The sequence below is a fragment of the Pocillopora damicornis genome, chromosome 8, assembly GCF_964200805.1.
Source record: "Pocillopora damicornis chromosome 8, jaPocDami1.2, whole genome shotgun sequence".
Lineage (NCBI taxonomy): Eukaryota > Metazoa > Cnidaria > Anthozoa > Scleractinia > Pocilloporidae > Pocillopora > Pocillopora damicornis.
In genome coordinates this window covers 3,229,694-3,256,251 of record NC_142677.1, presented here as the reverse complement: position 1 = coordinate 3,256,251, position 26,558 = coordinate 3,229,694, and the positions used below count along the sequence as shown (strand labels likewise).

Here is a 26,558-nt window from a genome sequence, read left to right as displayed (position 1 = left end):
GCGACTTCTGATATAACCTCGATACAGCCTTGGGGGCTGGGGTGAGTTCCATGATGCTCGCAGCAAGACGGATCCATCTTTAGATCACAATGATAATAGAAAGCTACGTGGAATCATTTCTTGAAGAACTTTTCTGCTCAGTATAAAAACCTTATTATTTAAACATTTATCTGCTGACAGTCAGAAGTATCCTTCGCTCATGAAACTCAGTTCACTGTGATTGGCAGGTTCTGGAGAACATTATGTTTCAAACGTGAGCACTGAACACTGAACATGATTCATTGTTTTCGAAGTCTTTGTTATTTGTGTTTCATAAATAACATTTCATGATCTTCTTCAGTCCTGACAAGCTTTCTTGTTAAAGCGCAGAGTCTGTTATTTTATGTGCTACCCTATGTTATTGTTTCCATGAATCTACTTTACTTTGTTTGTTCATGACAAAGGTGTTATGCCTTGCGGTCATAACAAGTCTCTTGATTATTACTTCTACTAAAAGATTCTTAGAGTTGCCAATATTCATCAGTTATTGGAGCCGAGATTCTCACGATCTCTCAGGATGACTGTCTAAAAAACAAATTAATTCCATGTTGACGAGTGTCTGTTCTGTAATGGATCACAGATGACGTTAAAACGTGGTAAGAACAAAAAAAAATGACACACGAGGCGCAGCCGAGTATGTTAGTGATGTTCTCACCACATTTTGACGTCGTTTGTGATCTGTTACTTTGCAGATCCACAGCAACATGGAATCCATTTGTTTTATATGATAAAAAAGCCAAATATTGTTAATGGTGAAGTTATATATGCGTCTGTCCTCTAAGTAACAACAGATCAAAACGCGCGCATAATTTAGTATATATTGTATGATTATAATATTATGAAGCTTATCCTGTGAAATGGTTTAGCTAAAACATGGATGTCTCTGAAAACGCTTTCGTCTTATCACAAACGTAGGAAAAGGAAAAACTCTGAGTTTCCATGATAAATTGATTTTCAGATCTTCGGATTCAGTGCTTCTCCGCACAACCTCAGAGTTTCACGCACTCCAGTGTGACGAGTGACCGAGGGCACTAGAAGGTTAATGTGAGGTTTTGCGTTTTAAGATGGCGTGATGGCAGACCAATGTACAAACACGAAAGCACATTTTTAGTTTTTTGATGACGATAGGTCTCAATTAAAAACAACTGCGCAGGTATTGTTGCTCACGAATACCACAGAAGGGCTTTGCAAGGCAAACATTTTCTTTGTGGTCGCTTATTAAAAAAATTGCAACTCGTTACCCCTAATCAAACTTGTCCTAATATCTAAGGAAACTCAAGGTGGCACTTAATTGGACACCAAAGAGGACTAGGTTGGAAACTTGATGAAGTGAAACTGGGGGAAATTCGATTGGATGAGTTTGAAAATCTCAAACTTGTGAAAGAAAAGTAGACGTTACCTTACATGTTTGATGAATCCACGAGTTGTTCTCGGTAATTTAGTCTTGTACTCGTCTATTATAGATTTTAATGAGTGCTCAGTGCGGAACGGACTATGTCAACAACGCTGCATCAATGCCTTTGGATCCTACAGGTATCATAAGTCTGTCATTCTGAATAAAAAAAAAAAGCAGTGAGCATATATTCTGTCCTAGAAAGACCAAGTTTAACTACAAAGCAAATGCACTGTGAGCGTTGTCATATTTTTGGACATTACCTCATTTACTCTTTTCGGCCTTAATTGGTCAGCCGAGTATATTAAAATTACGAAACTTATTTCGTAGGTGCGAATGTGCAAATGGTTACGTACGCGCGCTTGGGAATCCACGACGATGTGTAGACTTGGATGAGTGTAAGATGGTAAGGCACGTCAGAGGTTCCAATTTTATGCTGTGGTTTTATGCTAGAAACAGTCAGCAAGTTTAAACTCATTTCTCGCAACTCACGATGCTTGCTATTGGTGAATAATTGATACACTTTATTTCAGGGCATTTCTGGTTGTAGTCAAGGCTGTCAAAATACTGTCGGCTCTTTTCGATGTTTTTGTCGCCGAACAGGTTATGTTTTAGATTCAGATCAAAGGTCTTGCAAAGGTGAGTTATGTCGGTGGTGTGTCTTACAATACAAAACGACTGTCAGTTTGCATGATCGATTAACTGATAGAATGAGTGATTGACATGTTAAGCTGACCGAAGGACTGACTGGCTGACAGACTGACCAATTAAGTGATTGACAGATTTACTGACTGACTGACTGGCTAATACACTAACCAATTAAGTGAATGACGGATTAACTGAATGACTGACTGATTGGATGACCTACTGACTGGCTGACTGACCAACTTAGTGACTGACTGACTGACAGACTGACAATCTGACTGACTGACTGACTTGCTGGCAGACCGACTAATTAAGTGAAAAACAGATTTACAGACTGACTGATTGGCTGACTTACTGACTGTTTAACCTACCACCTGGCTGACCACAACTAAACTACTGGCTGATTAGCTGGCTCACTGGCTGATTGACAAGCTTACCGACAAACTGAATTTTCATGACTGACCGATTGACAAGCTCCAGTCAAACTGATTGACCAACTGACTCACTGACTGACTGACTCACTGACTTACCGATTGATTGACCAAACGACCAACTGACAAACTAACTGACTGACTGACTGACTAACTGACTGACCGACTCACTAACTGACCGACTGACTACTAAATGACTGACTGGCGAATGAACAGTCGGTCAGAAGGACTGATCGCTTGACGGAGACTAACGATTGCCTTTACAGCCAGACCAGACACATACAAAATTCACTTTTGAATGAAAGATTTTTTCTCAAATTAACCCTTTTTCCTCTCTGCAGTGTCACAAATTTTCACTGCGCTTCCAACTAAAAGTCCCGAAATCATTGAAGACACCAGCACTGCACACCGGAAAGACTTACAGGGAATCCAAGGTAAAGGCATGAAATCAAGAATCTTGCGCAGAACCTGATTCTGAAAAATCGATGAAATATGGATTTAACTGTCTGAACACATCAACCAAAACTTGAGCACAAGGGTCTTAAAGACTCCAGCAGATTACTGAAAGGAAAGGACAACTATATCTGGTGTGCTTTAGCATCAACAAATAAAGTGAAGCTGTTCCAGTAAAAGCAACACTTAGATTTTGGTTCGTGTACGCCATAGTCTAAGTTTCCAATCATCTCTCCTTTGTTTTTCTCTTTCAGCTTGTCCTCCGGGGTACATCGGTCCTGGCTGTCGTATGACATGTGACGACTGTCAAAATGGTGCGCGGTGTGACATTAGAATTGGACAATGTCTTTGCTCTCCGGGTTGGACTGGAATTTTATGCAATGATCGTGAGTGTGAAATTATAGAAACTTGAACGCAGCAGCCTGATGTCTACTGCGCTGTAGTCGGGTTCAAGTAGCCTGGCTTCGATCTCTAACCGGCATAATTTTCTTGTGTTCTCGGACAAGACATGTTTCTCCCATGTTACCTTTCTTCGCCCAATGGAATGAACGGGTTCTGGTCAATTATCAAGGCGACCTAACGAAAAGCTGAAGGATAAAATGTGATAAACCGGTACTAAATTCAAGGGAATAACAATAATATTGGTCACTTCTTGCCAAAGAAATCGGAATAAGCTTTAAATTTGCAGGTCATCGGGATACTATGAAACACTTGAACATTCCCAGTTGAATTTTAAAAGGGCATGATGCCATCAAATGCTTGCATTCTAAGAGTATCAGATACAATTTCCTATAAGGAAAATTTGGTCGTAGTTTCTGCTGTCTATTGGTGAGATAAGCATCATATGAAAGGAAAATCATTTCTGAAAAGTCAAAATGAAACGGACACATGTAGCTTGACCATAATATATTTCTTCATGGGCCTTGGGTATTGTGCGGGAACTTCCCTCTATGGGTTGCGCGCTAAAACAAGAAAGTAGCTTTAAGTTAGGAGTTAAACTGAAAAAACAAGTACCATTAAGCTTGCGAGCTGCCCCTCATTATTAGCAGGTGCGTTTCACCCACGCAGAAGTGTAAGGCCTGCGAGAGGCCTGTAGTGATCCTAACACATTATTAGTGCCAGCCCCCGATAAACCTCTCCCCGACTCGTCTCAAATCCTCCTGCCGGTGGAGAAGCGTGCGCCCTGTAACGTTAAAGATGAAGGCCTGCTCGTTGGCTAAGCACTATTTGGAAACATTTCATCCTCCACGCCATTTGTACGTGGTATTCTTCTTCTCATGAGAGAACGTGAAGGCAATTCAGCTTTGCGCATTAAACTTTACTTACAATTTTTTATCATTATCTCCTTGTGATAGCATGTCCGGGGGAAAGATTTGGAAAGGACTGTAAATTTAAATGCTTGTGTAAAAATGATGCGCAGTGCAATAAAGTGACTGGTGCATGTTCTTGTCGACCAGGATTCCTTGGAGACCTGTGTGATGAAAGTAAGTTTCACGTGACCGCTTGGCGGGAAACTGTTTTACTATGTCTGTAGATATCATGTTGAGTATTTAGTTAAAGTGTTGCTGATGATGACTTTATGAATGCATGGTCAGAGCTAAGATAAAATTCTCGAATTTGATCGGTTTTTTAAGCAGCCAGATTTGAGCACAAGTAGGACACGCCAGTCGTGCTTGTGAATAAACATTGTGATGGGACAGTATACATGCTATGCAGTTGGACAGTAAGCGTCATTTGCGCGCCATGATATGTTAGCTATCGAGTTTATATTCTCGTGGAAAAAAGAGACAAGAAGCTACTAAGGACTCAAAGTAAAATTAAACTGTATGAAGCGTGGGAAAACGCGAAGGACCAAGTCGTGATTTGCTTTAGTTTTAAGGAAGTAGTGAGAGCTTTCAACTATAAAACACGGTAAAGCAAAACCGAAGCAATTACGGGTTGATTTTGATACTTAATTGAAAACTGCTCCATGTATTAGTTGTATTACTTTTGCTTGGAGTTCGCACCCTCCACAGAAATCAAAAATTTCCTTTGGCTCACATTAAGTTTGTCTCATTACAAATCTTACCGTTTTTCCTTATTGGTTTCGTGTTTTCAGTCTCCTCTTTCATTGATAGTAATGAAGTGAAATATCTAACGTTCTCTAAACATTTCACGCTAGCTTGTCCCACCGGTTTCTATGGGGAAGGATGTAAGCAGAAGTGCACATGTGTTCACATGGAACCTTGCCATCCGGTAACTGGCACGTGTCAGTGTGACCCAGGATTCTTTGGGGCCCACTGCTCTAAAGGTAGATGTCACTCAATATAGTGTTGAAACTGATTTTTGCCCGCTGGTTTTACTGTAATAATCTTCCCTAACAGGGTGCCCCTCAGGGTCCTTTGGAGCAGCGTGCAGAGAAAAATGCAAGTGCCTGGCTGATCATACAGAAAGGTGCGACCCTAAGGATGGAACATGTGACTGTAAGCCTGGTTATCTAGGCAAACACTGCTCAAACAGTAAGTTTTCGTTTAGTAACTTGTTACAAAGAGGGGTTAAACTGCGGGTATTCTGTCGATTTTTTTGGTGAAAAGAAAAACTTCAGGCGAAAGAAGACCCATGGATGACTCCTAAAGAACAGTGGTGACTTTATGATCTACCCGCTGGGTTCCAGATCTATTTCTTTGACGCTTCACCCGTGCAGTAGCTTCCTCCGCCCAAGCGTAAAAATCGACAGATTCAGCTGAAGTTTTTTAATTCTTGTTGCCGACCAATTCAGATCATGAAATGATTCACTTAGCAGATTGTAATTGTTCAGTTTTATCCTACTCCAGTGCACCAGGTTTTGTGTGCCAAGTAATAGAATTGTAACCTTCCAAAGGTAGATGTATCTTACTACAAAGTTAAATATATGGCAAGAAGGAAGTAAACACATTTGCCTTATCCAGTTAGTACCGGCTGACTGTCCCAGAAGAGACAGGCTGGAGAGAGATTTCGGATGATTTGCTCACTGTTCAGGAAGAGTAATATTCTTAATAGTGTTGCACACCACGGAAACCTGGTTACTTTCTTGCGGGGATGCAATTTTTCGTTTTTCTTATTTCATTCATTTTTATCATTACATTACATTTACTGAAAATACATCAAATACCAACTAACAGGCTCGCCATTTAAAGTTCTTCAATCTATCATTTGGAAAGCATTATTTTTCTCATGTTTTTTCTTTTAAATCGTAATGAACTCTGATAGAATGTCCTGATGGAACTTATGGCAAATACTGCCTAAGAAGATGCAACTGCCCTGAAGCTGTGCGTTGCGATCACGTGCACGGCAAGTGTGATGTCACGTGTCCGGCGGGCCTGACTGGACCAAATTGTCAGAAAGGTAACGAAAGACTTCTTCTGTAAAATTTCTGGTGGATGCTGTATGTAAAGTACGCAATGAGTTGTTATGATATTCAACAAGGAGTTGGCCTTGAAAAATTAGTATTTAGCTTGCGTAACAAACGCACAGATGAACCGAAAAACCATCGAAAAGTCACGGAAACAAAACAGGAGAAAGCACCTTACGAGCGCATCCCGCGCTAGCTCGCGCTCTCCACAGACTATTTAGCTCCACGGGTGCGCGATGGATATGAGTTGGTGAACAGTAAACGAAGCGCGTAGTGCCTAGTTGGCTATTACCAATCTCGTATCCAACAAGTGCGAATGGAATAATTTTTAATAAATTTTTTATTAAATCCTAAACTTTTGGATAGTTGGAGCCTTTTTGCAGCTCCGACCAGTTGGCGTAATACATTTCCATATAAGGTGACACGGAATATGAGCTGACCACTGGAGTTAAGTGAACAATCAAAACACTAAACACTCTAAAGTTGAAAATTTGATCATGCCTATTATTTTGTATCTTGATAACTAAATGCAGTGAAAGATATTTAACCATCAAAAGCTTTTAAGACATCTTTTAGGTACAAGGTTTCACCACACTGTAATTACTGAATAAAAAATAAAAATAACATTGTGTCAGGAGTGGGATTCGAACCCACGCCTCCATTTGGAGACCAGAATACTTTGTTACCATCTTATTGGTAAAGGGCTCTCTCCTTGAGTCTGGCGCCTTAGACCGCTCGGCCATCCTGACAACGTGATATAGTACATAAAAAAATTCATTAAAGATTCAAATCTACATTGAAATCTTACTGAATAAAAAATAAAAATGACATGGTGTCAGGAGTGGGATTCGAACCCACGCCTCCATTTAGAGACCAGAATACCTTGCTACCATTATAATGGTAAAGGGCTTTCTCCTTGAGTCTGGCGCCTTAGACCGCTCGGCCATCCTGACAACGTGATGTAGTGCGTAAAAAAATTCAGTAAAGATTCAAATCTACATTGAAATCTTACTGAATAAAAAATAAAAATGACATGGTGTCAGGAGTGGGATTCGAACCCACGCCTCCATTTGGAGACCAGAATACTTTGCTACCATCTTAATGGTAAAGAGCTTTCTCCTTGAGTCTGGCGCCTTCGACCGCTCGGCCATCCTGACAACGTGATGTAGTACGTAAAAAAATTCAGTAAACATTCAAATCTACATTGTTAAAGTAAGCATCGACATTCGAAGAAGGAACAAAAAAGCTGCATGGTAGCATTCTTTATGGTCATGGAATCCCTATAGAATTAGCAATATCAACTTAGGCAAATATGGAGGAGTCCACTGGACCCAAAAATTACAAAATCTAACGCTACCGTTTTTGTGCACAAATGTTTAAGGTGTGCCATTTATCCAGAGGTCAACGTAGGCTAACATAAGGTGCTAATTGAAAACGCGCGTGAAAAATTTGCTAGTTGTTCTCGGAATTGCCAATCCTTATTTTGATACCTAAAGGGATTCATTGTTATCGTCATCGACATTTGCTGAAATTTCATGTATCTTGAAGCGTTGTGTAGAGGAATGTTCTATGGTTTACTTTGCCCTCATTATTAGCCCTTCAGCAGAAGCGTTTCTTCGTCCGGGAAAAGATATGAGGCCCTAGGCTACGCCCACTAGCAAGAGATTTGCTAGGAGTTTAGCACGACTAGACCCTCAACAAACCCCCCTTTTCCCCCTCCCTCCCTTCAACTCGTCTGAAAATGAGGGACTGCTCGCAAAATATCATGCATATCGACCTACTAATGGTATAAGACGAAGTCATTTCGAAATGTTCGTGATTGTCGCGTAGTTCATATAAGTAGAGCACGTATCAATCTGTTGTTGTTGTGCTCCGTAAGCTATCAGTAAAGCTGTGAGTTGCTGACTACAAGAAACTAACACATGCTGCTTGTACGACGACAGCTGAAATGACAAACTGTTGGAAAATATAGTTTTTATTCCCTCGTTCTCCTCTTTTCCTCATGTAGTATGCGCCCAAGGTACTTTTGGTCATGGATGCAGTCAGCGATGTCAGTGCAGTGGTGGTGTGACATGTGACCCCGTGACTGGTTCCTGCATTTGTCCCATGGGAAAAATGGGATCCAGGTGTGACGAAGGTGAAGAAAAGCCTGTCATTTCTCTCCGTAGAGGTCTTGGAGTGTTACTGCCATTTACAAATAGTGATCATGAAAATTTTCTAAAAAAAAGGTCCTAATCTGTCTCAGGAACTCATCAGAGTTGTAAGCTTTCCCTGTTATATTAATTATCTATTTCAGTAGAATATTGCCGAAAAAAAATTGGATCAATGTCAGTTTCTGAGCAACTTCTCTAATTCAACATTAACCCTAGCTCGTCCTCTGTTAACTGTTATTGGGTTGGGGGAGGGGTAAGCGTGCAGTTATTCAGATACTGACATTGTGAGCGATTATGCTGTTTCTTTCCCTAATAGTATGCCCCGAGGGCCGGTTCGGTTTTAACTGTGACCAAGTTTGCGACTGCGCAGAAGGAATCAAGTGTGACGCCATGTCAGGAGCGTGCGTATGTGCTGACGGAAGAACCGGCAGGCGTTGCGACCGATGTAAGTACGGTTTTACATCGACTGCTTTAGTCCAACGCTACTTACACCGTGTGTTTGATAATTTTACTTTGGGAAGTTCTCGCTTTGTATCTGTGAATAACCTTATTAATAGTTTCTGCGTTTTCTAGTCTGTCCAGCGGGAACATATGGACGCAAGTGTCTCAACAAATGCCAATGCGCTGGTAGATCCCGTTGTGATCCAGTCAGCGGTGAATGTATCTGCCCTGCGGGAAGGACTGGAACTAGGTGTGAGAAGGGTAAGTGAACTCCTGGGGATTTTCTAGGGCCACTTTAAAATATCTGTGTCTTGCAAGCTAACTAAGCATAAAATTTTACTTGCCATCATGAAATATTTTGATAGTTAACGGGTCTTTAAATGTTTTCTAAAATCTGCGTAAACTTCACACGTTCGTGCGATTTTTTTCTGCAGTCTGTGGGCAAGGAACGTTTGGAAAAAAGTGTAGCAGTCGCTGTAACTGTGACCCTGGCTCTCGTTGCCATCCGGTCAGCGGGAGTTGTATTTGTCCAAAAGGGAAGACTGGGAACAAATGTCACACAGGTACAAACTGATATTTCATATGATTCATATTGTTTCCATGTGAGGTCACGTCTGCCATTTTGGTTGCGCAAATCTTCTCGTTTGTTTTAATGAACGTCGTCGGTTATCACAAGTAGAAGCTGCAGGCTCAACTTTATTCCTTAACAAAAGTGCTTTGATTTTAGTTTGTCCAAAAGGTTCATATGGTAACAGGTGTGCTCAGCGGTGTCGCTGTCTTGAGGATGCACGATGTGATCCAGTGGAAGGGAACTGTAAATGTCCTGCGGGAAGGACTGGGAAATACTGCAAAGAGAGTACGTCTACTTTTTCAGTGCTGAGGCAAATCTAAAAATTGTCATTTACGCCATAATTAAAAGCAATCCAACAATCAAACCCAATTTTGGATTGCCACGTCCTGAGGAAAGTCATTATGTTGCGATTATCATTAAGTGTTGAAAGTGATCTAGGATCTTGCTGGTGTTTTTATTCACACGATCTGTAAGTAGTCGCGAAAACTTGCGCTACCTTAAAAATGAAGCAATTGCACCTTGTTCCCTCGTGTTTGCCACCCCAACTCCCCTCGAGGAGCTTCATTTTTTTCTTCTTTGAGTCATAATATTTCTCTGGCGACAGCTTCCTTTCTTCTGACAGCCGATGTAATTCTTTTGTTTTGGTTTTGTTTACATTCAGTTTTAATTCGTTTCGAGCATGCTTATAAACAAACAACCGCAACCAAAATTAACAGCCAGGATTCTCTTTATCTCTGTAGTGTGCCCTCAAGACACCTACGGAACCGATTGTAGTCAGCGGTGCAATTGCGTCAACAGCTCATGTGCTCCTGATACCGGAGAATGCCAGTGTCCGGCTGGAACAACGGGACCGAGATGTGATGAAGGTTAGCTCCATGATTTCATTATCATTGGAAAAGGATCTCATTAATGGTTGTTTATTCATTATTTTCTTAGCTTGCTCCCAAGGTTACTTTGGACAGAATTGCAGTCAGTCGTGTGGTTGTCATGGAAACTCATCATGCGATCCTGTGACTGGCAGGTGTCATTGTAGATGCGAGCACAACGCAACCTGTGATAACGTAACGGGATCTTGTGTCTGCGCACCTGGTTGGATCGGCGAGACATGTGAGAAAAGTAAACACTTTATCCAGACTACCTCAGTAATGCTAGTTACGGTGCCTCACTGAATTCAATCAAGAATGCTTTTGCGCAATGTTGGTTTACCTGAGCAAACATTTTAAGGCCTTCTCGCTATAAACACTCGTCGTTCGCAGGCCATACATCCGAATGAAATAGTTTAAGCAAAAATGAGGATTAAATTGTTTTCAGGGGGAACGGAGTGGGGATCAGTCATCGCTAATAGGGTATAAAGTGGGGGCTATAGAATATTGATTACCAATAACCTGACATTGACGTAAGATTATAAGAATTTTGCAGAGACTTATTGAGGGATAAGATAAATTTAATCAAGACATAACCAAAACCTCTGGCCCCACCCCCACCCCCCTTAACCCTAACCCAAACCCAAGCCCCCCCCCCAGCGATAATAAATGAAACAAATTAGAAACAATAAGAAAACAAAACAAGCATTTTAATGTTTTTAAAATCAAATGGCTTGAAAATGAGTTTTTTTCCCTTTTTTTTCAACAAACAGGATGTCCTGAAGGATTTTATGGAGTGAACTGTAGCAATTCATGTTCTTGTCATGCAAAAGCCTCATGTGATCATGTGACAGGAAGTTGTATTTGTCAGGCTGGCCGGTTTGGAAAGGAATGCGATAAAGGTAAGAATCAGAGCATATGGGGGAGTGGGTAAGGATACGTCTGAGCCCCGCTCTTCCTCTCAGCTTTAGAAGGACAAAGTAGTAGATTATGACTACAAAGGAGCTTCGGTAAGACCCCCTTCCCACCACGGTGATTGAGCTGAAAAGCATCGGCGCCCATCTGGAACATTCGCGACTCACGCCCGAAACCATAGCGCGAAACCATAGCAACACCAGACTGAATAAGCGAAATTTTTTAAAGTTTAAAAGCGGCGCGGTTCTTCTCTAAATTAGATGCAAGAGAAGAGGTTAAGTTTAAAACTTTTCTCACAGACTGCCGTTCAACAAAGGCACGAGATATCTTTGCACACCGTTTTTTATTCTTGCACACTGACTGAACTTTTGCTGCAAACTGTTGTGTTTCGGTGGCGAAAATGCATTTTTTGTAGTAGTAGAGATACAGTAGCATCGATATGTGCTGAGCGGTCCTCGGCGAAACTTTTTGAAGTCGATCCCGAACTAAATCAAAATTGAACGATAGGTCACATTATTAAAACCTTCGGTGTACATGTCCAGTCGTTCGTAAGAAAATTTCTCTCCTTACTTTTGGTTACCATTTCTTTCCTTTAAAGGTTGTCAGAAGGGTTTCTTCGGCGAAAATTGCAATAGAAAATGTAATTGCACCGGATATGAAAGGTGCGACGCTGTGACAGGCGAATGTAAACGAGGTGGGTATGAAATAAAATTACTTGAGCTCGGCTGACGTGATTATTGGCGCTCTCGACCTCAGACTAAAAGGGTCTGGGCTCGACCCCTGCTAGTCATTGAGCTATGTTCTTTCCTCTCACAGTGCATATCTCCATTACTCTAGATCAAGGGGGAAGAAAGCGGGCTGATCATAAGGCAAATTGCTGGGAAACCCATATGAAACGTTGAGGAGGGGCAATCTGCGGCGTGCTGGCATCACTTCCAGTGGGGGGGGGGGGGGGAGTTGCGACACTCCTTATCACCGGGTGGAAAGGCCAGGAAAGGCCACATACCAGCCGACTTCACCTCAGCCCCCTGACCTGCATTAAGCGTTAATGTTAGAAGGATTTTTGAAACTCTTTAAAAGTACTCCTGAAGAATTTTCTCGGTAATTTTCCCAAACAGTTTGTCCTTCTGGTAGACACGGTGCTGACTGCTCGCTTAGATGCAGCTGCCCTCCTTCAGTGATGTGTGATCCATACACAGCAGAATGTTTATGTGAACCTGGAAGTCACGGAAAAACATGCCGAAAGTGTACGTATGGCGCATGATATTAATTAAGAGTGCAAAACATTTAGTAACCAAGCGTAGAAACAGCACCGGTCTCCTGCATGTTATTGTGGTTTACGTAAAAATTACCAGCACCATATAATGACCAATTCACAACATTTACACTACAAACGAACCGCACAGAACGACTGAAGGATCGTCACTGATAGTCACGACCGACTTACATTACTTGAGTCTTAACCAAAAACGTCATAACTAAACTGACCAATCAGTCTACAAGAGCCGGACTTCCACTCAGGTTATCGAAACGTTAGTCACTGCTACCAACAATATTCCACCTCAGGACTACTCTCAGCCGGAAGATTAGACTTCACAGTCAAATGTGACCCCCGAGTTCATTTACTATATTACAGTATTACCTAAATGATGCCCTATTTTAGCTAACTCCTAACAATAACGCCAATAGCAACTGCTACATGGAGATAAGATTTTGTTTTAATATTAGCCTGTCGAAGGGGTACATATGGCCGCAACTGCAAGTTTAACTGCACTTGCTCAGAGAATTCCGAGTGCGACCCTCAGACTGGGAAGTGCCGATGTGACGCAGGCTGGATAGGAAGTCAGTGTGAACACGGTAAAGTTTAAGCAAAATGTCTTAAAAATTCTCATTTGAGTTCCATTTCTAACGCTGAAGGACTATAGGAACGAAGACGAGAAGAGAGAATTGACCCTTCCCATTTTCCTTACGCGCACCTCTCGCGCGCTTCCCGCGTTGATTTTTGAAACAGTAGAGAGACGAGTGGGGATGAGTCAAGGTTCAAAGGTGAAAAGTAAGGTGTATATCTACAACAGCGTGTGATGCTTCACTGGCTACTTGTATAAGATTTAAGATCACTCCCTCTACAAGAACAATGAGAGCAAGATCAGAATATAAAAACAAATAGGACAAAGTACCAATGATGTTTCTGCAGTTTTCCGGAACTGAGTTGTTTTTCCACTCAACCTGATGCTTTCAGTAGCATTGTTTAGACATACTTTTAGTTGTCCTTAACGATAGGTGATCTTTGCATCCATGATAACTGTTTTTCTTTAATTTCTTTCATAAGTTTGTCCATCGGGAACGTTCGGCCCTGGTTGCCGGCAGAAATGTTCTTGCTACAACGGTGTCTGTGATCACGTGAACGGAAAATGCCATTGTCATCCGGGATACCAAGGAGCGAATTGTGAGAAAGGTATAAAAAATTATTTATTTGTCGAATATCGTCAATAAGACTATTGGACTTTACATTAGAAAATGGTAGCCTCTTGAAAAATGCTTTTTATTTGATTGGAAGTTGAAAGCAGTCTGGGATAGTGTCGCTTTTGCTTAGCTTCGCTCTATGATTGGTCTAAAAAGCTGGCACTGCTCTCAACCATTCAAATGCAAAACCTAAATTAGTCGTCACATGGTCACTCGCGTTTTCTCGCTCTTCACACTGATCACGTATTTCAATTATCATTGGCTACATCGGCAATTTATCTTCATTCTGATTGGCTGATGTTACGTGATGTGTTACGACATCCGATTAAAAAGCTCAGACTTATCATGTATGTGTTTTTTTACAGTGTGCCGCCGTGGTTTCTTTGGACAAGATTGTCAGTTTGAGTGTACGTGCCAGAATGATGCCATCTGTGACAACATAAATGGTAAATGTCATTGTGGATTGGGATGGACTGGGAATAACTGCGAAAAAGGTTAGAAATGCTAGTATTTTTAAGTCATCTTTTCAGAGACTGGCTTGCTGAATTGAGCTTAAAACACATTTTGGAAAACTGGTCATTTTGTCGGTTCTTAATAAACCCGTTAAGACTAATATGCAATATGTCCCTGGATACGTTAATTATTCTTAATTTGATTGACATTGATAAGTGATTTCGTTTATCTATACACAACCAAACAAACATGTGTGCGGCACGTGTTTTATCACCCCATATATGGCACTGTTCCACGTGTTTACAACGGGACGTTGAGAGTGTGTTTCTTTGGAATAAACCGAGAGTTGTAAGTGGGAGTTAACCAAAGCGTTGTAGTAAAATCGTGAAAACAACTGAATAAATCGTGAGCTAATAAGGAAGCGTGGTTCACCTTTTTCACGTTTTCGACAAGAAAGAGAACCCTGGGAACGAAGATTAGCGTAATGTGCTAAAGAAGTATAATGTAACAAATTTACGATAAAACAGTGTGCAGTGACTGACAATTTGGAAAGAACGTTACCCTCTTTTCTTGGCACGGTGTTTGTTGTCTCAAACATCCGGCCAAGCTTTAGAATGGGCATTTTTTTTTTATACCTTTCGTAAATGCAACGTTATTGTGCTTTCAACTTGTCGCCCAACACTGTTGCAAGACCCTTTAACTCAATAAATGGTATATCACCCTACGAGCCCTACTTCTTGATTGTGTCTTCACAGAATGCTCTTCTAGGAATTATGGTCTGAACTGTGAACAAAGATGTAAGTGTAGAAACAGAGGAAGATGTGATAAGATCACTGGCTGTTGTCTTTGCCCTCCAGGGTGGTATGGGGACAGATGTCAATATCGTGAGTGGAAACTTTTACGCTATTGAGCTTCAATTTTCCATTTATTGTTTGAGTAGTTTTAACTATCGTATTTGTTGTTGTCTTCGCGTTTTTTTAATTTTTTAATTCACATTAGGTTGCCCTCCTGACCGATATGGCGCATACTGTACTAAACACTGCACATGTATGAATGGTGGGTCATGTGATCCAAGAACGGGACAGTGCTTCTGCGCACCGGGGTGGTCTGGGAGAGACTGCACCAAACGTATGTATTTTCCCCACCCCCACCCCCACCCCCTTTGCAACTTGTCCTTGGTGGATCAAAATTTGTCTTCTCAGTCTTAGGTGCGATTTTCATCGGAGTGACGATAGAGACCTGTGATGTCATTAGTTTTTTTCTACTTCGCTGGCTGGTAAACTCGTGCCACTCTTTCGATCGATCAGATGTAAAATTAAAACCAACCGTTTGTTGGTCACTCACGTTTTCCCGCGCTCCAGATCTTTTGCTCGTTTTCGTTCTGATTTCTCATTGGCTCCTTAGGTATTTACATTTGTTCTTACTTGTCGTTGCGAATGTATTTTGGCTGAGCTTTATCGATCAAAAATTGCAATCGAAACTCACAACGTATCGTGGATAATCTGATTTCAATCAGTTTACGATGTCCGTTTTGTTTATTTTTCTGACAGGATGTCCGGTGGGGCGATATGGCTTTGAATGTTTGCTCCTTTGCTCATGCGCTAACTCATCTTTTTGTGATGCTGCTACTGGACAGTGCAAGTGTCCGAGCGGGCGGACTGGTAGCGATTGTGATCAGGGTAGGTTCTTTGTTATATCATAACTGAATTGCAATTCCTTCTACGGCTGCGCATTAACTATCATCATCATCACCTCGCTATTTACACCCTAACATGAGTTTGTATATGGGGTGATATTCAGTGTAAGGAGAAATTAGATGGTAGGGATCAAAGTGTTATTTGCTGTTAGCTCTATTTAAACATTTGGGAGTTTATTGTTGTTAGATTTTGTGTAGGGAAGTAACCTTTTTTTCCTTCTATGCTCAGATACGTATATAAATTGTTTCCACTGCTGAAGTTGTGCTGTGTGAAAACATTTTTCGCTTTTCCTAAGCTAATTTTGTTTGTTTTAGATGCTAAAATCACTCTAGTTTCAATGTATTATTCTGTAATTTATGTTTGTCTGTTAGTCTTCCAACCTGTCTATCTGGTAGTCTATCTGTCTATTAGCTTGTTCTACGACACTGTTTTTTTAAGAAGCACTTTTGTTGTATGATTCAAATAATTCAAAATGCCATCCAAGTTCAGAAATTTTGTTTTTGATCGATTAATAATCCCCCAATTGACATTTTTCTTTATTCTTTTAACTTGTCTGTTTAATATTGTACTATATTGTGAGAGAAAGTCTGTCTTGGTCACTCGTGGGAGTTACAGGGTTTTAAGTTACACTCAACCGATCCGTTTGGGTCAAAACCAAATCGTAATCCAAGGTTAATAAAAAAAATTCTCATCGCTTTCATATTACGAGATTGTTACGTGGAGCCGTCATCGATAACTCAAATTGAATTCAGTTTGTAGAGGGAAGTATGGTCCCGGTTGTTTATTGGGCTGCTCCTGTGGCCAGGGAGGCCTGTGTGATCCGCTGACCGGAAAATGCAAGTGCCGTCCTGGATGGACTGGACCCGAGTGCAGACAAGGTATTTTCGACCAGTTCTCTCGGGCTCATGCAGTTTATTCAAAGACATAAAAATGATTTTAGTCACTGCATCATTGACGATAACCTGTGACTTCTCATAAATGGCTGATAGCTAACACTGCCTGCCTTCGCTGATTAAATTCAAGGCTTGTTAGTTAATTTCCCGAGATTCAGCAAACTAAAAGGAGGACATTTTATCATTCCACGACATTTTGTTTCGCTCTTTCTGACAAAGTTTCCTCATTATTTTTTTTGCAGAAACTCCCATAGAAAAGGCACCTTTCAGCGACGATCACTTGTTTACAATCAACCTGCTTTGAGTCACAAGAACAATGTGTGAGAAAAACTAGGTACTTTCACACACAAGTGACTTAAGAGACCATAACATATGAGCGACGAATGCACTTAAACGCGACAACGCTTACGATATTTACAATCGTACTGTACTTTTTTGCTTGCTGACACACTGCTGTATAGTATCGAGAATATCCAAAGTGGCGAAACTAAGACAGATGCTAAAATCACCATGGGTTTTTATTGGCCGCAGACCACTGGCAACTTTTCAGTACTTTGACAAATTGTTCTGGAGATGATGCCTGCTGACACACATACATCATTTATTTATTTTCCCTGTGGTTAGCGTTATAGTTGTCACCTTATCTTTTCGACAGAGGTTTGACGATCCTTGGTCTTCACTGTAGACTTCAAGTAGTCCCAGCTTACGCAGTCAAGCGGGGAAATGAGCCTGGCATGAAAAATCACGGGTATTATTTTCGCTCAGCGGTTATGCGCACTGTTGTCCTCTATCACTTACTGACCGAAGACAAAGCTTAGAATGAGTACGCCCTTGTAGATACTCGCTCAGCATGTGCGTTTCTTTGCCTGCGGGATTTTATAAGGCCTTGGGCACGCGAGCTGGCAAGAAGTCTGCGTGGGATCTAGCACTAGTGCCGGTAAACCTCTCCCAAACTCGTCTAAAATCTTCCAACGGGCGGAGAAATGTGCGTCACGCTGCACTACTGATGAGGACCTACTCGCAAGCTATCAAGGAGGAACTTCTTGTAATCAAATTATTTTAGAACCTCTTTATTTCAATAATCTTCAAGTATGTTCATGATCATCTTATCATTTTACCAATAACCGGATATATATTAGATGTTTGTGAAGGTGTTTCTGAAGGTAATTTCCATTTACTCTTTTTACAATCAGCCTAGCATTTCACGCTTTCATGTGTAAGTAATATTTTTTAAGAAATGAATGAATGTTGCTTTTGAAAAATTAACGAGTGAATTTCTCACGATGCTTTCATGAAACGATCCTCCAGTAAAAATTAGCTCAATTTTCAATGAAGATCACATAGCATTTCCTGTTCTTAATTTCTACAATACAAGCGGTACGTCCTTTCGGCGAAGTCCGTCGTGCTAGTCGAAACAAAAAAAATCAGCGATTAAAAAAATTGATGTTAGCGCGCCGCGCAGAACTCGGAGAGTGCTACTTTTAGTGCAACTCACTCTCAAAGTTCCGAGCGGCGTACTAACATCATTTCTCTATCTGGGCTGATTATTTTTGACAAGCGCGAAGGACTTTACCGAAAAGGAGACTGCTACTAATCTTCCTAATTTGTTATCAATCGTCCCATGTCAGTCAAATGTAAGGATCCTGCAAGATCGAGATCAACATTTATGTCTCCGTTCAAAGCGCAAACCACCACATATCGCCTCGTTCTTTCCGCTCGGATTTTATGACCCGCGCGTGACGTGGTCCGTAACTTAGAGTACAGACCTCGAACTCGGTTAGTAAGAGGTTTATAAATTTTGGCGTCAAAAGTCGATCATATGTCATTGCATCATAATCATGAAAAAAAAGAACTTCCCAACAACCTCATCTTGCTATTGAACAAGGCAAAAACGACAAATCGTACTAATTTTGCGATCCCACCAGTGTACAACAGTACATCATATTTTGCCCAGTTTTTTCAACACGATGTCCAGAATATCAAATAAGATATTTCCAGCCACATAATCATTGTCAACCAGGTTAATAAGATAATAAGTATCATGAATGGTGTCGATTGTCCCACGTGAACGAGATTTATCGGGATAAATATGTCCCCACTGATGCTTCCAGAGAGCAAACGCCTCGTCCTAAAAATGGTAAAAAAATAAAGCGATAAAGAACACTGACAGATCATGACAAAGAGAGGGACTCTAGTGAAAATAATCTCGCCCTATAGACGCATGTGCAAGAGCGGCCTTTACCTGCTCTGTGACAGGTCTGGAAAAACTTCAGCCAATCCCTTCGCTAATCACGCGATTTCCCGCCTTCAAGGTACTTTGCGCGTGTACACTTTGCTGAGATCTCATTGGTTCCTTGTGCCATTTTCCTTAATTCTGATTTGCCATCGCACCAACCTCGATTTTAGCTTTACGATAAAGCAATTTTCATTCGAATGTTGAGAGTTACGCGGGATTGCTTTGTGTTTGCTTATTTCTCTCTGTGATTGGTCCAGAAAACTCGCTCCACTCTCTCAACCAATCAGATGCAAAACTTAAACCAATCACGATTTGGTCGCCCGCGTTTTCCCGCGCTCAGGGTTCTCATTGGTTCTTCAGGGTCTTTTCCTTTCTATTGATTGGCCGTTGTGAAGGCGTTCTACTCGATCTAGGTGCACTCTTATAAGCTAAAATGTATTCCCGTTTCGTCCAGGTTTCTAACACCTTAAGCGTCAAACCCTTACCTTCCAAAACTGGAAAGCAATAGGATCCACTACAGTCGGTTGAAGAATCTCTGATCCTGGAAACACGCCCCAAGTAACAGCATTGGAAGAGTACACATTCGCATTTGTCACGTCTTCCTTTCCCTGAGATTAAATTACGTGACAGTGACAGTTACTGGCGTTAAACGTGCGACAAAGTCGATCTCTTTGAATCATAAAAATACGAAAAAAAACATTTCTGGAAGGGTTTTGGGGAACTTGACTCTCTTTTTAACCGGTTCGTCTTCGATAGTATCTCCCATTTGCGTTTAAGCACCAAGCGCAGCTCGTCTGAACCTCTAAACCTTCATCGGAGATTGTAAAGGTTGACTAAAAAAGCAGTTTTTACTTAAGTATCGAAACTGACCCTGGATTTCTTTGGATTTGCTTTACATCGCTCTGCGATTGGTCATGGAAACTCGCACCACCATCTCTACCAATCAAATGCAAAACTAAAACCAATCCTAATTTGGTCACCCAGGTTTTCCCGCGCTTTGAGCAGGTTGCCTGTTTTTGCTCTGGGTTCTCATTGGTTAATGATGATGAATGTGTTCTGATTGGCAGTTGTGATAACTTGGACTCTGGTTTAAAACTGCTCTACGACAAAACAAAGATTTAAAATTACTCACCGAGAAGTTCACAATGTGATAATTAACCGTAGGATAGTCTTGAAGGACTTCATGAAGGCACATTGCTATTTCTTCACTGGTAAAAAACTCCAAATAAGCCTGTAGGAACATGAATACATATACCGTTTAGAAAACCTTCGCACGGGTTTCATTAAACCCTTCACATACTAACATCAGTATGCATATTCTCCATACTGTTCTCCATACAGTTCATACGGTGCTGACGAGGAGAATTTGTGTAACAATCAAAAGCTTCTTTAATTGGTGATCAGTTCCTTTATTCTCAAGACCTTTATGTTTGATTCTGGGGTGATATTGTAAGGAGAAATTAGAAGCTTGTTTGAAAGTAAAACAACAATCCATGTCAAAACTGTTGAACCATTTATCCCCCTTCCCCCTCCCCCACATTAATGTTGGTCACAAAAAAATTGAGTTCGGTCGTGATAGACTTGATTCATTTGGCTAAAAAAAATCTGGCAAAGTTCACCTTTTGAAATACGTATCCGCCCGGACGCCCCCATCCCGACACAGGGTCTGTGGAAGGTGCACCATTCACGTTTGGCTGGCTGTTGATCGTGAGTATTCCGTGTCTATTGATATGGGCGAGTTTATCGACAAAAGGCAATGTTTCTGATGCTAGTTCATCCTGATTCCATGGTAGTTCCTTTACCTAACAAGAAAGGAAAAGAGCGAAATTCAGGATTTAAATGACAAGACGAAGGCAATACCCAATACTCACTAACGCCATATATATCATAGATCGTAAAGGGTATGTATGTCTCTCCAGTAAATTTCTTTCAGTATGTCTGTCATTTTGTGTCTCTATTTTTTTGTTCAACCATCAGCAAGCTTGTTAAATGGATATGAAGCTTACTTGATCTGCGTCTCTGCCAGAAAGGAACAGGAAGAGAGAAACATGCACGTCGAGGGAAAGTTTTCTACAGTTCTCAGATTCACAGTAAAACAAGCACTTTAGTGTCTGTCACTCAAGATTGCCTCTGTCTGTCTGCCTAACTTCCTACCTGTCAGTCTTTACGTCTATCTGTTGGTTTGTCTTTCTATCCGACTGTTTCTCAGTCTGTCAGTCTTTCTGCCTGTTTGCGAAAGACTAAGTCAGTACAAAGTGATAGATTATCTTTTGGCACCCCTCCCACCTTGTACCCATGTCTGTTTTCATTTCCATTCAAATAGCACACAAACACTTCAAACACGTCCTCAGGGCTGTTCAACTCGCGTCCCCACATGTTCAACAGTTCCTCTTTACTCTTGTTTGTACCCAGCAGCACCAAATGATAATCCTTCAATTCTCCAAATGACGCTGCGCTAGAATCTCCCCACCTCCCGTTCGGGAACTCGTCCCAGTTTGAAGTACGGATCATGTAACTTCGAGGTCTTGAGGTCCAAAAAATCGGACGCACTAGCTCCATTTGGCCCCTCCTTGCTTGGGCGGGGCTCGGCATCCAAGGCAGTCTCCGCATAGAAGCGGAATCCAGTTCGTCCTCCTTGTGCGACATTCCAATCTTTTCCAGAATTTCTGTGATAGAGGTCTCCCTGTTCAACGTATAGAAATGTACACCATGGACGTGGCCGCTTTCAAACAGCTGTTTACACATCTCTGTGGAGTATTTGATGCCGTAATTCATGACGGCAGTGGTGTCATCTTTCATTGGAGCCAGTTTGTCCAACAGCCACTGTGGTATCTCTACGCGGGATTGCCGTTTCAGTTGCCGCAATGAGTTAAAGTTCTGTCGAATACCAAAAAGATAACTTTAAAAGTTGTGTCATACCTAGGCCTCGTAACAAGTGTCGCCCCACAAGGGTTTCTACGCCCGCGAGGTCTGCACGGGGTCTAGCTCATTATTAGTGCCAGACCCTTCGCAAAGTTGGACCTCTCCAGCTCGCTCTGACCGAGGCCTCAAACGTTCTTGCGCGTGGAGCAACGCTGGTGCCTTAACACTACTCGTGCGGGCCTGCTCACAGGCCAACCATGCATTGATTTAACAATGTAGAAATCGGAACTTGACACTGGTTTATTAAAAACTAACTACTTATTACCTGAGTAGGAGGGCCAGAGGACAACAAATTTGGATCGAGGTCATAACGGACAGACCGAGCGTAGCTTAGTCATGACCGAGAGCCAAACATTTTCCCATCCGACCCGACCCAACTTAGTCAATAAGCATTTTATAATATAGCCTTCACTCTTTTTTTTTTTTTTTTTTTTTCATATTTTATACTTTCATTTCGCATCTTGCGAGGCTGGACAGGTTTCTCGGGCCCTGCACGTGCCATTGCGTGCGGCTCTCGCACGGAGATTTTTCGTCTAAAGTTTTTCCATAAAAGCGCGCGCGGGGCCGTAAGGGTGATCTAACAATACAACTTATTACAAACCTGTATTGGAAAAAGGGCAGGTATAATTGGAACATTGATTCCATATCTCTGGCAATCGTCAACAAACTTAAGGAAAGTTTTAACTTCAAAGAACATTTGTGTAATGATAAGGTCTGCACCGGCATCAACCTCGGCTTTAAGATGTTTTAAGTCTTCTTCATAACTGTGAACGTCAGAGGAGGCCATCAAATAACCTTAGAACATGAGAATATAGATCACACAATGTTTCCACTGTTAAGTTTTTTTTTTACCATATTAAGGCAACGGAAGGCGCAAAATATGCCACAGTATTACACTGAAGAACAGGGCAAAAATACGGGGGAGGAGTGGAGGACAAAATGGCCGCACTGAACGATCTAAACTTTGGTTTTATTCCATTTTTTTAAGCTTGACTTTTCAACCTTTAGTGACCAGCATCTAATTTCTCTTAACAATATCACTGCCTGGTCAAATGTACGGATCATGAGAATGAATGAAATGATTACCAAAGATGAAATGTCTTGATGTTTGAACAAATTCTCTCGATCAGTAAAATAAGAAACATATGGGGAACAGTGACGAGAATATACATGTCAATATCGGGGTTTAAAGGGTTACGCAACAAAATTTTAAGCGCATCAGATTTTTTTTGGTTAGCCATAAAAACACTTCAATGGCTTTAGCTTTGTTTTCTACGCAGGCCATATTCGATGGCGTTAACGAGAGATGCGTTGGTCGTTATGTACAGTCACCCGGATTTAACGCGGAAAATAACTAATTTTCTTCGAGGAACAGGAATGAAACCCAAAAAAGAAAAGACAAAAAAAGTCATTGACACGGGGTCACCCATCCGAGTTTTAACTCCAGCCAATAGGCCTCAACTTCAATGAGAGGCACATGCACATGGCTAACAAGCAGGTGGCTAATTTTCTCACAACGGCTGATACTCAATCCCATTTTTTAGCGTGGTCTGCGACAGGCATCCCACGTAAAACTAAATCCCTCATGCAATGATTTTACATAAGTTACGAGCAAATAGTTTGTTCTCATTGCTCATATTTTTCTTCTCCCCTTCAGAGCAAAGAAAAATACTGCACAGCTCGCAAAATACTTGCTAGTATTATAAGTAAAACTTTCGGATAAGGTGTGTATAATCCTGGCTAACGCCAAGAGTGCCAATTCTTACTCACTACTCAGGAATCTCATACCTGCAGATTGAAGATACTAACTCATGTATAAACATAGCAATTTGAATACAATTGTCAGAGAAGAAGAGAAGAATACCCACTAAGGTTTTACATACCTACCACTCCTATTGTGAAGTGGTCTCCAAATTCACTTTTGATAAATTTAACCAGGTCCACTGTGTAGTCGAATCCATCTTCTTTTGGTGTCATGTCTTTACCATAGCTTTCATCTGCTAGACAAAAGGTAAAAGTTTTCTCAAGTTTTAATCAGTAACTCAATAAATCTGAACTGTTACTGAATCTCCCTAGAGCAATCAATTAATGGTGGTTACTCAGCTGTTAACCCTTTTAACACCAAGATCTGATTGTTAATTCTCCCCTCCAGCTGCTAAACATTTCCTTGCAAATAAGTTATGAGAATTTGGTGTTAGATCAATATTCAACTTCTACCTAATAAGTTTGAGTATTCTCATTACCTGTTTGCTGGATCATGTATGGATGTTATCAGGAGAATTAACATGTTAATCACTTGTTCTAGCCTTTCCAGAGTTCTTACGTTGTGTTGGAAAGAAAAACAGTGGGAGACTTGCGGACCAAAAGTTAGCTCACAAGAGTTCAGGTTCTAGAGATCCAGGTCCAAGACCCAGCCTGGTCATTGTGTTGTATCAAAGAAAATTCACTCTCACAGTGGCTATCACCATCCAGGAGTATAAATGGCAACAAGGGAATTGTCAGGGAAGCCTGATGAAATTATAGGGGAGTGGGGTCTAGCCTCAGGAGGTAGTGGTATCTTATGCCAGTCTATTGTAATACTTATGGTAATACGTATGGTCACATCATGCTACAGATACCAGAGGAAGCCCTGGCCAACATAAAATGACTCACATAAAATTCAAGCAGTACCTCCTCTCACTGCAAGAACACTTTTAATACCAAGATTTTTAGCTCGATTAAGATGCTCCAACACCTGACTTCTTGTTGTGTTTCCTGATGGGATGTGAATCATAATATTTTGTCCATATACATCAATCATTGCTGCCGAAACTAACAGTGTGCTAGGCTCTGACTGACACTTGTCTGACATAGGGTCTTGAGATGGTTTCCAAGTGATGTCACAAAAGAGAGGAGTACACTGTTCATGTAATCTTCCAAGTATTGCCATGAGGTTGGTTGCTCCATTGAAGGTCTTTGGTGGATAAAACTCCAAGGAAAAGAACTGTTCATTCTTCTCTATTTTATGCCTGATAGTGTCAATAAGTTTTTCAGGCTTTGATTCCCTTTCACTTGCCTGTTGTGACATGATTTTCTCACTCTTAGGCTAATAGTGGCTCATAACATATTCACACAGCCCTGGAAAGATTTAATGAGGACAAACACCGATGAATTAATTGATTTATTAAATAAAAATCATCTTACTATCTATCTACAGTTCTATTTTACCAAAGGGACTTAGATTCACTTTATCATCAGATACATAGATCGTCCCAAAAGATGTTGCTGTGCCTCATGTTAGTTTTTCTTGTTCTTGCCACCTTTTGACATGTTGAATCATTTTGTGATCTAATACTGAACAGACCCACAACAATATGGAATCTATTTGCTAATAGATTTATGTACAATATACAGGTTAAAACCCCCTAAATGTAAAGAAGACAATGCATTTTGGAATTACCTATAAGTAATTTATTATATCCATTTTGAAAGCACTGTTGATCCTGCAATCTGATTTGGCTCTCATTTGTGCAATTTGATCACAAATCAAAGCTAAATACTTGATCATTTGAATATTTGTACAGATTAAAAAAACCTGTATTTGAAGGACTGAATTTTGCAATTTCAAAATAGATGTAATAAAGTGGTAATTAGACTTTGTGTTACACAAGTTTAGTCTGAACCATACTTGTGGTTTTAAATCAAACTTGCACTGAGCGCTTGTTTGACTTTGAAATCACACCTATGATTGCAGATCAAATTGAACTCTGCTCAGTGTAATTACCACAATATATCATTTCTTACAAACAAATGTGTTTTTCTGACAGGCAAATAACCTCTCATGCTCCCTTGGCTGGGTTTTCCCTCTTACCTCTAGGACCATGATGTACCAGTATGTACTATTACTGCTGTTTGAATAACTTGAGGGTTTGTGCAAATTCTGCCCAACAGTTTGTGTTTCATTTATTCTTCCTTTCACTCCTCTTCACAGAATTCTCCATATTCTATCAAAGCGTTCAAAGGGTCATAAATTTGAAAAAGAATCTTGCGTAATAAAGCTGACCCATGAAGTTTGTGTTGAGCTATCGAATGATACTAGCAGCTTGAACAATTTGTACAGAAATGTGATTGACTAGGAACAAAAACCGCTTTCAGACAAATTACTCTTTCCGAAATTGCCCTCTTTCATGCTAAATTTACTTCCATTTCAATTGAAACCTCTGCTTATGACACGAATACAATTTCTTGAAATTTCAGCGGAGAATGAATGTGTGACATAACATGAGATGCCCCATATATGCTCATAACATTTCGGCTCTCAATGACACCATTAAGTATATGGCACGTACTGAATCATACCTTTTTTATGCAGTATTCAGATCAAGTTTGTTCTTGTCTAAATCCTTTTAGAATGTCCAGAGTTAACTTGCGCAGGAAAATGTGTAGTTGCTCAATAACAAAATCTCAACAAATCGCTCCAGTCCCTCGCCATCGACTGAGGGACCAGGCCCCTCTCACGCCCCCAGTTGTAGATGACGTTCGCTCTCTCTAACGGACTTGAAAGGAACAGCAACTTAAACATCCATACCAGCCTCAATACCGTCGCCTCTTGGAGCTCCAGCAACTAGATGAAACTTAACG

At 40.9% G+C, this 26,558-nt stretch overlaps 2 protein-coding genes and 3 non-coding genes across 10 annotated transcripts in view; 1 reads left to right on the top strand and 4 right to left on the bottom strand.

The window, feature by feature from the left end:
* Window positions 1-18,042, top strand: part of LOC113679153 (uncharacterized) — a 21,284-nt gene extending 3,242 nt beyond the window's left edge. The window contains exons 2-29 of one of the 3 annotated variants that reach the window (XM_089180069.1): window positions 1,503-1,572; window positions 1,763-1,838; window positions 1,966-2,071; window positions 2,850-2,942; window positions 3,216-3,347; window positions 4,317-4,445; window positions 5,123-5,251; window positions 5,325-5,459; window positions 6,190-6,324; window positions 8,340-8,468; window positions 8,801-8,929; window positions 9,058-9,186; window positions 9,360-9,488; window positions 9,653-9,781; window positions 10,237-10,362; window positions 10,433-10,612; window positions 11,133-11,261; window positions 11,873-11,968; window positions 12,393-12,521; window positions 13,003-13,131; window positions 13,604-13,729; window positions 14,103-14,231; window positions 14,946-15,074; window positions 15,190-15,318; window positions 15,741-15,869; window positions 16,640-16,765; window positions 17,023-17,114; window positions 17,436-18,042. In XM_089180069.1, coding sequence (XP_089036195.1) covers window positions 1,503-1,572; window positions 1,763-1,838; window positions 1,966-2,071; window positions 2,850-2,942; window positions 3,216-3,347; window positions 4,317-4,445; window positions 5,123-5,251; window positions 5,325-5,459; window positions 6,190-6,324; window positions 8,340-8,468; window positions 8,801-8,929; window positions 9,058-9,186; window positions 9,360-9,488; window positions 9,653-9,781; window positions 10,237-10,362; window positions 10,433-10,612; window positions 11,133-11,261; window positions 11,873-11,968; window positions 12,393-12,521; window positions 13,003-13,131; window positions 13,604-13,729; window positions 14,103-14,231; window positions 14,946-15,074; window positions 15,190-15,318; window positions 15,741-15,869; window positions 16,640-16,765; window positions 17,023-17,084 — 3,269 coding nt within the window. In that variant the 3' untranslated portion in view covers window positions 17,085-17,114; window positions 17,436-18,042. Of the gene's footprint in view, window positions 1-1,002; window positions 1,078-1,502; window positions 1,573-1,762; window positions 1,839-1,965; window positions 2,072-2,849; window positions 2,943-3,215; window positions 3,348-4,316; window positions 4,446-5,122; window positions 5,252-5,324; window positions 5,460-6,189; window positions 6,325-8,339; window positions 8,469-8,800; window positions 8,930-9,057; window positions 9,187-9,359; window positions 9,489-9,652; window positions 9,782-10,236; window positions 10,363-10,432; window positions 10,613-11,132; window positions 11,262-11,872; window positions 11,969-12,392; window positions 12,522-13,002; window positions 13,132-13,603; window positions 13,730-14,102; window positions 14,232-14,945; window positions 15,075-15,189; window positions 15,319-15,740; window positions 15,870-16,639; window positions 16,766-17,022 lie in introns of those variants that run through there. The other 2 variants (XM_089180070.1, XM_027196104.2) reach the window with 2 other exon arrangements.
* On the bottom strand, window positions 6,961-7,080 carry Trnal-caa (transfer RNA leucine (anticodon CAA)). Its single transcript has 2 exons — window positions 7,043-7,080; window positions 6,961-7,006 (listed from the first exon to the last, which is right to left on the bottom strand). It is a non-coding gene; the product is annotated as a tRNA-Leu (tRNA).
* Window positions 7,165-7,284, bottom strand: Trnal-caa (transfer RNA leucine (anticodon CAA)). The gene is made up of 2 exons: window positions 7,247-7,284; window positions 7,165-7,210 (listed from the first exon to the last, which is right to left on the bottom strand). It is a non-coding gene; the product is annotated as a tRNA-Leu (tRNA).
* Window positions 7,369-7,488, bottom strand: Trnal-caa (transfer RNA leucine (anticodon CAA)). Its single transcript has 2 exons — window positions 7,451-7,488; window positions 7,369-7,414 (listed from the first exon to the last, which is right to left on the bottom strand). It is a non-coding gene; the product is annotated as a tRNA-Leu (tRNA).
* On the bottom strand, window positions 17,835-26,558 carry LOC113679154 (methylenetetrahydrofolate reductase (NADPH)). Of its 4 annotated transcripts, none has more exons than XM_089180072.1 (10): window positions 26,277-26,410; window positions 25,789-25,921; window positions 24,609-25,055; window positions 23,822-23,938; window positions 22,540-22,733; window positions 21,303-21,893; window positions 20,636-20,818; window positions 20,149-20,247; window positions 19,502-19,624; window positions 17,835-18,908 (listed from the first exon to the last, which is right to left on the bottom strand). In XM_089180072.1, exons 3-10 carry the CDS (start codon window positions 25,003-25,005, stop codon window positions 18,720-18,722), a joined length of 1,893 nt encoding a protein of 630 aa, XP_089036198.1. In that variant the 5' UTR covers window positions 25,006-25,055; window positions 25,789-25,921; window positions 26,277-26,410; the 3' UTR covers window positions 17,835-18,719. The 4 variants fall into 4 exon arrangements, with proteins under 4 accessions (XP_089036198.1, XP_089036200.1, XP_089036199.1 ...); XM_089180074.1 differs by having other exon boundaries at window positions 23,822-23,935; window positions 26,277-26,402; XM_089180073.1 differs by lacking the exon at window positions 25,789-25,921 and having other exon boundaries at window positions 23,822-23,935; window positions 26,277-26,558.